General features: G+C 46.0%; 1 protein-coding gene across 2 annotated transcripts in view; it reads left to right on the top strand.

The window, feature by feature from the left end:
* SLC25A13 (solute carrier family 25 member 13) overlaps window positions 1–11,395 on the top strand; it is a 94,610-nt gene that overhangs the window by 78,736 nt on the left and 4,479 nt on the right. For both annotated transcript variants that reach the window (XM_026036271.1, XM_026036272.1), the window contains exon 15: window positions 8,404–8,542. In XM_026036271.1, the coding sequence (XP_025892056.1) occupies window positions 8,404–8,542 (139 nt within the window). The remainder of the gene's footprint in view (window positions 1–8,403; window positions 8,543–11,395) is intronic.

Raw genomic sequence — 11,395 nt, 5'->3', positions numbered from 1 at the left:
CACATATCAAAACTAATGGAATTAATAAAAACTGGAGTCTCCTCCACCCGACAGCTCAGCTTGATTCCAACCCAGATCAACTCAGTAGCTTCTGAAAATGCCCATGCAAAGGGAGGAGAGGCATCGTGGCCCGGGCATGTTCGGTGCCAGTTTCACACTAGGTGCATGGGTTTGTGGCACAGTGGTGCTCGTGGCAAGAGCGACTCCTCCTCTGAATGCTCTTGGTGAAGCCAGCAGCACCAGTGAGGATTAATAACTCCATGCATGTAAGTTGGCAGCCCCAGAGAGCACTGCCCTGAGGGATGAATGGTCGAGAAGGAATTTCAGAAGGAATTTCAGATCCAGAAAGGCTCGCAGCCCTTGTGGTGCTTCTGCAGCAAGTAGAATTAAAAGTATTTGGATAAATTYGGAATGCCTGCACTCTAGGCTAGTCAAATTATCTTTAAATCTGTAAAACAGATTGAGAAATGAGAATTTTTGATTTATCTCAGTGCTTTTCATTCTGTCCTCTATAACCCGAGCACAATTTCTGTTTGTATCTTAGTTTTGATTTGATGAGCATTGTCATATGTACCCATGTAGAGATGCATCTGAGACCCTACGTGTATTTTAGTTGATCTAGGTAACCCAGCAAAAGAATCAGAACAGAGAATTTTTCGAGAAAGTGTCTTTGTTTSTGACTCTTGAAGGGTTGTAACAGTTTAATTAATCCTTTAATAGGCTTAATGGACCTTCATGTAGATATTTCACGTGCTTAAGCGCTGGTTTGTCTTGGTGTTGGCTTAGCTTCAGTTAATTCATTTCTTTCATGAGTGTTGAGAGCACAGTAAAATTCTAGCCTTTTTCTTTCAGAGTTTTTCATTTGAAATTGATTTTTTCTTTACATTTCTTTACTTTTTTTACTTTAACATTTTTTACATTTTTACACTTACATTTTTTACATCTTTTTTAAATTTGTAAATTTAATATTTTTTTTGATTGATGTGGCCTGAATTATTTTCTTTACTTTTTTTTGTCTTCTTGCTAAACTGAGTTGATTGCAGTTTTCTACAGCAATATCTACCGCATCTCAGTACTGGGGTATCCGAGATGACCACTTAAATAATGGTATTTGGATTCATGGAGAGCAAAACCCCGTAGTGCCCCTCGTAAGAGCTGAGGGCCACTGCTGTGCAGATGAGGCCAGGGTGAAGGCAGTGATAATGAAAAGCTGAGGTGGGAAAAGTGCCGTTGTGCCCTGTGCAAAGGGACAGGATCCGTCTCAGCGGTTGCACAGTTCCCATAAGGGTCTTGCTTTGAGGTGGGAGGGATTCCCAAACCCCTCGAACCTCATGGTTCTCTCATGGAATCCATGGACGGCAAAGGTGGGTTTCTCCCAGGTTGTAGGGRTGGGAGTAAATGGAGAGATACCCCGTACTTAATAGGAAGATGGACCTCAATCCACAGTGTTGTGCTATACCATAACGATGCTTGCTCAGCGTGGAAGCAGGGGTGTTTTCAAGCAGCTGGGTTTTGCGACGAAGGAGGCCGGCTTGCGGGCAGGCCGCGAGGCCGTGATGGAGCCGCAGGGCCCGCACGGCCCCTGCACGCGGGCAGGAGCAACATGGAGGCTCCGCAGCAGAGCAGAGCGGAGCAGAGCGGCTGCCCTCTGTGTGCCGCCCTGCAGCCCCRCAGGGGAACTCCCCTTGTGCAGACACAGGGCTTCCTGAAAGCGGCTCTGACCGCAGGAGATGGGTCCTGCATGAGCTACTYAGTCTATGTGAATCCTTCATGGTGAATTTCAGGAGAAAATCTGWTACGAGTCCTTTGTAGTAATCAACAGGGGAAAAAAATGTGCTTTTATTACGTATAGCTGCAGGTGGAAGAGGCAGAGAAATATATGTGTCCAACCTAGTTTCATAAGGGAACGTCTTGCGTGTCATAACATTTTCCGCTTGTTGTTTGAATGTATATCTTTCATATTAATTTGTAACTGTTAAATGCTTATTGTGGATTTTAAAATAAAAGAGCGCCCAGGGTGACCCCCAGGGCTCCCTCACGGGCGGTGTGGCCTGCGCTGGACCCCATGCCTGTATCTCCTACGAGGGGGCTCCTCGTGCTCGTGGCACTCCGCGTGCGGCCCCACTGGGGCTGAGGGAAGTGACCGGGTCCCTGTGGGGGTCCTGGTCCAGCCTGGCCTGGCCTGCCCCGCTCGGAGAGGTGCTGCTGGRGCTGCCCCACAAAGTGGCTTCCTGGCCGTCCAGGCCCAGCCTGTGCTGCTGCCCATGCTTCTTCCAGCCCCACGTGGGGCTGCATTCGCTCTTCTGAATTTGGTGCTCTTCCTGGCAGCCCGTTTCTCCATCTTGGTGAGGTCCCTCTGAATGGCAGCCTCTCTCTCCAGCACATTAACTACTTCCCCAGTTCTGTAGGAGCTACTAATCTGCTGGAAGTGCTGCTCGTGTTCCGCCTGGTTAACTACCGGGACACTACTAAACTACAGTTTAACTACWGAGGCCTGGCTGGAGTCAAGGTGCACAACATCCGCTGCTTTCCTTTAGCCCCAAACCTGGCAGTCGGATTGGCCGGGCACAGTATGGTGAATATCTGCGCTGCTTGTTCCCTGTTTGTCTTCTGGCCTGCTTGGAAGTGGCTTCCAGGAGCATTTACTCCATGAACCTGCTTTGGACTGAGGTGTTTCTGACCAGCTTTCAGTCTTCCAGATCTTCCTTCCTGTTATTCTTCCACATGGGTGTGATGTTTGGCTTTTTCCAGTCATCAGAAACCCCTGATTGATTTGACCGTTTGAAGACAGTAGCAGCTTCCCAGCAACATCASCACCCTTGGAGGTATCTCGGCTGGTTCCACGGATTGCATACGTCCAGGTGGATTAAGTGCTCTGTCTTCCCTTGCTGTAGGTAATGCTGCCCTCCTGCAGACGGCTATGGTAGCCTCACGGAACTGAAAGGCTCAAGGGCAGAGGCAGTGCAGTAAATTATCTGTCTTTTCCATGTTCTTTCTTGCTATGTCCTCTGCTCATTTTACTGCTGATGAAGTTAGAGATGCCGTTCTTGCTTCCCTTCACATTCCTCGTAAGTCCAACTCCAGTTGAGCTTTGGCTCTCCTGACTCCATCCCGACACCCTCAGGGATCATTTCAGTATTTCTCCTGGCGGGCTCGTCTCAGCTTCCCTGATACTTGGTGTGTCCGTTTCCAAACATGAGTTCCTCGTTTTTCAGAGCTGTCCATCTGTCACGATTACTCTGCTTTCTGCGCAGCGGAGTGGACTGTCCTTGTGCTTTGAGGAGGTTGTGCTTGAAGTCAGGTGTTGGTGTACATTTGTAACTCTGAGCACTTTAATTTGGAGAGGAAATGCTGTCGTGGTACTTGGAGGTTCTGATCAGGCAATTCAAATCCGTTTTCTTCTCCTTCTCTCCCTTCACTACTAARTAGTTTTCTAGACCACAAGGCATTTTTTCTCCCTTCAACTAAATGTCCATCATAGCGCATGTAGCGCTTCTAAGTCCAAGCTGCCTTCCAGGCTCACTCTGCCTTCTCTAGATGTTAAGATACTATCGATTTGTGGTGATATGTAGCTTAGAAATAAAAGAAGATATAAATCAACTTCAACAATAAGACTTTTCGACAGAAAGCTTATTAGGGTAACTGCTGCTTGAATCCTTGCTTATTAAAGCTAGAAAACATTGTTTTTTTCCCTGCATTTATCTAAACTTCTGGAATGTTTGTGTTAAATAAGCATTTTAAGACATTGTCCTCCTCAGAACCCAGCTGCCGCTTTGGGGGGCACATTGCAGCACTGAGGCTGAGGGAATTTGTTTCCCCAATTTGTCTCTCTCTGCCGGTAATTGCTGCTGGGAAGGCGCCGGGGCTCGGAAGCTAACAACTAGTAACCGCGTCTTTCACTGCAGCTGCTCTGTAGATGTAGCTGTAGATGACAGCTATTCTTAAAAATATAAAGAGACGGTATATCCCAGGCAGGGAGAGTAGCATTTAATCCAACTCCAAATGTCATTTACGTTGGCAGAAGGGAGAAAGATACATTTCTGTTTCTCAATATTTGTAATAGTTTTTATTTAATTTCTCTTCACAAAAGCATACTGAAATGATGGTACAAGATGAGCTAGTGTATATGTTCTGTCCTCTGCCTGTCTTCTACAGCAATATGCATAAAGCCTCATTAAAAACAGTTCAATTTATTGTATTCTATTGGTTTCCAAAGATACCTGTAATGTATACATTTAAAAACACAGTGTACTTAATTATTTTGTACATCATAGAAACTCATATGCATATAATATTTAACATGAAATGTTTAATAAAGATTTTTTCCTTTTTACAAATAATCATTCTGGGCAGCGGTTTACAGCATAGCAGACAGTGCCACTCRGGAATTTTGCACAACTGATCCAGAGACGATGGCAAGTAATAAGGTAGTAAACGATCCTGGGAGGAAATGATACATTGGTTGTGGTCACGTTTATGATCACAATCACGAGAAGGTATTCAGCTCAAGTTCATGCTTTGGCTGATCCCACCAGCACAGTTTACATTTCCAGAGCTAGTCAGAAAAGCTTCCAAAAGTCTGTTCTTAAATTTCTCCCCTTTTTTTGCTCACTTAATAGACTGGCTTCTGGTGTGCTGACATGCAAGGGGTAGTCTCAGTTGACAGGCGATGCAGCAAGCTCCCACCTGATGGCTTCTGGTAACAGCAAAACCATTTCATGCCTTCAAGTTGGGGCTTTACAGCAGAGTACTACACGCAGCAGTGTATTAATTTGTGTATTTGTGAACATATTCATATCCACGAGTATGTGCAATTTGAAAAGCTGTATTGAAAATAACCAGAAAAGCCCTTCCATCTAAGCAGTGCAATAATTTGTGTATGTGAACATGAACGGAGTAGCTGGCCCARCACTTGAACAGTTTTGTTTCTCTAACTTGATGTGCTGAATCCCTTTCATATTAATTGGTATAAAGACATGTGAGTGAAGTCCTATAGCAGCTTTTAAGACAATGTTACTTTACAGCAGAAGAAATTGCAGCCCCTGAAAGCAAATGCCAGCGATACTTGACTCTTTCCAAAGCTCCTAGGTGCTGCTGGAGCTCCGATCCCAAAGGGTTAAGTCAGTAGCAAACCCCAAGAAGAATGCAAAATGATCAAGAAATGACATGCTGCCTATTGTTTGCAGCTATAGGATCAAAATAACAATTATACATGCCAAATAAATTCTAAGGCTGCAAAGGAGAGAAAGAGGGGGTGGCTGCACGTACAGGTGCCAGGAGCATTAAATAACCGGGGCAGACAAGGTGCACCTCTGTTGTGCGGAGCGCGGCGCTGGCATTTTTCCCCTGCGCCAGACAATGCGCATTCACTGCAGGAGCCCGGCCCGGGCCCACATCTCCCAGACCTGCCGGCTCCTTGGGCCCGGCCCGACACAGAGGTGCCTTTGTCAGCGTAATTACCCTCCCCTTGTCGCAGAAAGAGTTTGTTTAGAGCCTTATTTGCAGGTAGAGCTGGTATAAGCAGGAATTAGCATGCTAAAGAACCTGCCCCAGCACTGACTCGGCCTTATTTATGAGAATCTTTGAGCAATCAGGATTTTTTTTTTCTGCCTCCCCTCCATTGGTTTATTGAGTGAGATACTATCCAAGATTAAGAGCTTTAAGGTTATTAAAGCAAGGGGAGATGGGAGCCGAGCTGACGCTGCCTGGGGAGGCCGTGTCGCCCGGTGCAGCATCTCCCTGCAGTTTCATGCCTGGCAGGGCTGCTCCAGGGCTGCCGGGATAAACTGGGGCGGATGATCCCTGCCGCTTTCTGGGGAGCCATTAAAACCCCCTTTCGGCTTTCAGCACGTTGTCCACATCAAAAAGGTGCGAGAAGTAAAATAAATGTTTCTTTTGCTTTTCAAGATACTGCGGCCAATCTCCCTAAGCCTTCCTAATTGGCCTAGGCTGGCTGCGGATGATTAACTCCGAGCTAAATGAGGCCTGCTTTCAAACATGCTTTCCCAGACTTGAAACAGAACGACGAGGGGAAACTTTAGACTGTTGTGATATTGGAAGGGAGCCAAACTGGGTTATTATTAAAGTGGATCCAAGTTTGGATCCAAGTTTTGTTTACCGTTAGCCAGCTTGGTTCRGGGATATCCTCTCTCCCTCTGCTCCCGAATTGCGTTATTAGCGATATTAACAGCGATATTAGCGATACTAACGTGTTATTTCTGCCTCGGGAAGGAAGTCCTGTAATGAAGGAGGAGGAATATTAGCGGTTCAGGTTGAGTTAAGGGTTGCTTGCAGTTGGAGTGTATTGATTTCCCTCAGYTATTTTAACTACGTAGAGATATTTCAGAGTATGCAGAAAAAGATGCAGGGGAAGAAGCGGGCGCAGTGTTTGAGTGACACCATCGCGAAGGAAATAAAAGTAATGTGCCCTGAGGGCAAAGGCAGCGAGGAGGTTTGCTCTAAATCTTTAAAGAAGCCGTGTTAGTCTGTGAGTGTTTCGGCAGTAAATTCAATTTTTCTCTTCCATGGGTTTTTTTCATGCAGAACTTGGTAACCCCCCCCGGACTTTCTTTTTATGTGAAGATTAAAGGTATGCTGTAAACCTGGCTTCTGTTGCGGCTTGAGAGGCCGCAATTCTTGTGCCTGTGCAAAGTACAAAATGCATTATTTATTTATGCATTAAAGAGGAGCCGAGCAGCTTTGCAGGTAACTTTTAGAGGGGAATTTAGCCCGGCTTTGGCTTAGTTCCCCAGTGGAGAACTGCAGCCAGCAGCTCAGCAGCAGAGCAGCTGCAGTGCTTTGGTACCTCTGTGGCATTTTCTTTAGGAGTTAAAAGCTCCTTAGTGTATCTAAGAAAAGCCTAACGAGAACCAGAGATGGGGTAAACTTTCTTAACAGCAARGTAATTAACCATTGGAAGGAATTGGCAGGGAAATGGCAAATTCTCCATTGGGAATGTCAAGAAATACGTTGAGATGTTCCAGAAAGAGCAGGGTTTGAGCCGGGCAGGTTGTACCCGCTACCCTAGGTAGCAAAGTACAATCTAATGGTCTGTGACATGTGGAAGGGCTGACTAGAAGATGCAGTGGCTGTTCTTCAACATGAATTTTGTTTTCTTGGAGGCTCTCTGACTGCAAGCTACACCTTCTGGCCTCTCGTGTGAGCTGCCTTGCAGGACTTGGTCTTACCAAGCTACGTCCTGCTCAGCYGCCGGGCCGGGCCTCGCTGGTCGGTGCTTTGGACACCTTGCGTGTTTGCTTGCGAGGCAGCGCCCAGCCTGCATGAGCACCCAGTCTGCACTGCCTGCAAGGAAGGCTGCCGCGCGGAGCGGGTCAGGCGTGTCGTCAGGTGCAGCTGAACCAAGCGAATACCAGCGCAGCATGTGGCGAGCATCTGGCTCCGAGCACGAGGTGCAGCAGTGACGGGACCCGCAGGGCTCCTGCCTGAATTCACCCCGCCGCGTCTTCCTGCAGGTCTCAATCCTGGTGTGTTGGGACTCTGGAGTTTGCTGGGTCTCCACAACAAGGAAAGATGGCTCCCCCATGGGCTTGGAGCTTGGCTCTTATTTGGTGTTTTATTTTGTTGACTCCTGGAAGTGACCTTTTGCTTTTTACCTTGCTTGAAGGACAGCTGATTGCCTGCTGCTTCCCTTGCCTATTTGCCACCACAGTCTTGAGGTTTGAAATTAGCTGTATTGTCTATAACTTCATTGTCTTTTTGTATTACTCACAGAAACTGATAGAAGGGTCAATTTAACAGTGAGCTCAAATGTATTTGAAAGCAAACTGTATCCTGCAACATTTATACTTTAAAGTCAAGTAAATCATTCTGTTATTATTCTGCTAGTGCAAAAGAATTGGTCTTGTGGGTCTATTCTCTTTCACTCTTTTCCTCAGTGCATGTTGGATTATCATTAATCACACTGTATAGATGTATGGACTAGGCACTGTTTATTTCCAAAAAGCATTTATTTTAAGTGGGAGTGAGAAGGTACAGACCTGTCCTTTAACTCAATCTTCTGCAGACGTTTCCTCACCTTCTTGCACTGTTGCATGGCTAAAATGTCAGCTATTTACAATTCGTAGAAGTGTTAGCAGAGCTCACGCCAACACACGACACTTTCTCTGTTGCCAGCAAATAACTGCAGTGTTAGGGATTGAGGGAGAACAAGTAGACAAGATAAATACAGTGATAAAACTTATGAACCAAGAAACAACACACACATTCCTCAGCACACTGAAATACACGTGTCTCTCAAAATTTTAAGAGGGGAAATTGCTTTTCTTGTATTAAGCCCTTTGCAGCAAAAGCAAAAATATACGAAGACGCCTTGTTCTGTGATGTTCATCGTTCACCATGGTAAATTTGTTTAGTCTCAAGGCTTGTTCTCTTTCCTTAAAACAGGGTGCTAAGGCATGTTTTCTGCGTGACATCCCCTTCTCTGCCATTTACTTCCCCTGTTAYGCTCATTTGAAATCTTCTTTTGCAAATGAAGATGGGAGGATTAGCCCTGGATATTTGCTGCTGGCTGGCTCGATAGCTGGTAAGTGCCCAAATTTCTCCTGGCTTGCATTGCACTGCACCTGCAGCACTGGAGCTCTGGCTATGAACAATCTTGAAAAGCATGGGAGATTCATACCGATTTTGCAACCTTGTGTCTATCCTGCAACACAGAGCTAATGTGAAAGGTACTCTAAGTTCCTGACGTCTGCAGAGARTTCAAGAGGAAAAGGGAAGAGAAGGATTAAAGTTCTGATGTTTTGCCATTACCTATCATCTTTCCTTACAAAGTTTCTGTGCACTTGCTTTGGTTTGGTTGGCTGACTGGCAAAAAATGGTTTATAAATAACATCACCGAATTCTTGAAATTCTTTATGATCAAAGGAATTTTGGTATATGGCACCCAAAAGCCATGCTAGCAATATAGCTCTCTGAACACACTGTGAGCAGACTGACAAAATGACCAAATCTGCTTACTATGGAGAGTATCCCATGCAGTTGAATGGGATTGACTTCATCATTTGACTTCACACTTTCTTCCTTGGATTTTTTCCTTCTTTTTAGGCTTTTACTGAACATTTTTAAGTAAAAAGTAAARCTGAAGCCATGATTATGACTAATGGTAGAAGTGTAAAGGGCTTGGGACAGGCTTGCTGTGTTGTGTGTGGAATGAGAAGCTGCATGTGCTGTGTTTTGTTGGAAGTCAGCCTGGGAAGGAGTCACCAGCTCGGGTTTGAGTGTCTTGCTTGGCACAGGAGAGAGCAGACGGTGCTGCTGGTTGTCTCGTGTGCTCTAGGCTGTTGACAGCGAGTATATTCTGAAATGGGAACGCTGCTGAATGGAGCCCAAGTTTGCTTTAGTCTGCTACAAAGTGGATAGAATAGCCGGGTAGTGCTTAAATTTTCATGGATGCATTTGAGTGGGTCAAAACCAAAGGGAGAAGATGGGGATCCGCTTTGTAGCCCACGCTTGCCTTGTACCTGCTGCTTAGTCTGCCCTGGCGTGGAGCCCCAGTGCCTTGCAGAGAGGGCAGCTCAGCAGTCRCTTTCCTGCTGTGGCCAAGGTCTTGAGTTCCCTTCAGGAGACAAATGGACCCAAAAGCGCTTGCAGCAGGACTGCTGGGCAAGGTAGAGCTCCTATCCACACTCACAAAGCTGGTGTTTCCATCCTGTTCAGCCTCAGTGAGCTGCACGATTCCTCCTCCTGCAGAGCGGCAGGTGTGCTAGGTGAGGTCTGCTGGGGTAGAAAAGTGATGGGGAGACATGAATCCCGTATAGACAGGGGTGTAGCTGTGTTTTCCTGGTTGATTTTACGTGTTCTTTTCTCTGGGGAAAACCTCCTCAGGCCCGAATAATGCACGGGGTTGTGTCTCCTGAAGAGCAAGGACTTTGTATCTGAAGCACGTGGTGTATCTGCATTTCAGCTACAGCTGAGGCCTGACTGCAGGTCGGTTTAATCTGCCCTGAAGCAAGTAGCTTCAGCTCTTTGCGTTTGCTCTGTGTGTGGGTGCTCACAGCCCAGAGGAACAGACCTGGCACTAGGAAAATCAGCTCAGAAAATCACTTGTTCACCTCTCATCCCAAAACAGAGCCAAGCCCTAAGCCCCCCAGCAGGAGCTTAAATCCAGCCAGTTTTCTCACCCATTTTGATGGGACAAAACCATTTTGGAACTTTAGATCATATTTACAGACCTGAAACATAAGCTGGCATTTTTAAGCCAAGTCATTTCTTAGATTTTCCTATTTTTCTCTCTAGCCATTGTCAGGTGATTGCAGACTGAGATAACTGCCTCTTTGAAGTTCAGGCACAGAAGCCGTCTTTATTGCTGCTGATACGACTTACCAAACTGGCTATAATGCGAATTTTATCTAGTGTTTCCTGTGAATTCCAGTCTAAGTTAACTCTCATGAGCAAATTACAGTATTAAAGATACAACATTCACCAAACTTCTTACGAAAACAAGATATTTGCTTTATTAGGTACAAGTGACGTGTGATGGGGGCATGTGTGTCAACTCTGTGTTTTGCCACAAGGAAGTCAAGGGCAAGACATGAGAAAAAAAAACCCCATGTCTCAGATACTGCCTGAGCCTGCGAGCGGTGCCCGCTGGTCTCAGGGATGGTGCCTGGGCCTCTCTGCTGTGGCTGGGGGTGTCGCCAGCCTGCCTGACACTGAGGCCTGTTTCCAGAAATGCCCATGCGCTCCCTGCAGCTCAGGAGAACCCCAAGGACGGGCATGGTCAAGCTGGCCGTGCTGACAGGCTCACCTGCATTTCTTTCCAGTGGATATTTCCTTCCTTTTTTCATTTCTCTTGGTGTCACATGCAACAAAAATTTGCCTGTCTTCTATTTTGATCTGCTTCTGGTGTTGGCTGTTCCCCAGGTGTCTCAACCTGTTGTGCCACAGCATTTTCCGAGGAGATGATTCTCATATCAACTACAGGATCTCTCCTTAATTTCCTCCATCTGCTAATCGCTTCCGTGAGCTTCCTTCTCCTCTCCTCAGTCCTCTTATTTTTTTACTGTCAGCTCCTGCTGTGTTATTTATCTTATTCCGATTGTAAGCTCCTCAGGGCAGCGACCTGTAAGGCTTTATTTGTCTGTAAAGTCTTTTGTGCTGTATAAATAGCTCCCAAAAGCAGGCATAAAAAATCTTTAAATGCAAAATATTCACAGAGATAAGGAATGCCAAATAAGGAGGTTGAAGTCAGTGGGTAGTAAGCAGAATTGTTTCTGTATGTCTTTGGTTTTCCTTGAAAACCCTGCTTGGCTTTCGAAGGACAAAAGTCCACTTTGGAATTGAGTACTCCAACAATATCCTGGAGGGGGTGAGCGTAAGCCCAAAGTAAAAGTTCTCCATTTCAGGAGCTAGGAGACCCTCACCAGGTTTCAGCTCT

The sequence above is a fragment of the Nothoprocta perdicaria genome, unplaced genomic scaffold, assembly GCF_003342845.1.
Source record: "Nothoprocta perdicaria isolate Ctin4 unplaced genomic scaffold, notPer1 scaffold_174, whole genome shotgun sequence".
Lineage (NCBI taxonomy): Eukaryota > Metazoa > Chordata > Aves > Tinamiformes > Tinamidae > Nothoprocta > Nothoprocta perdicaria.
The sequence above is the reverse complement of the archived record's forward strand: the minus strand, read 5'-3'. Positions and strand labels throughout refer to the sequence as shown.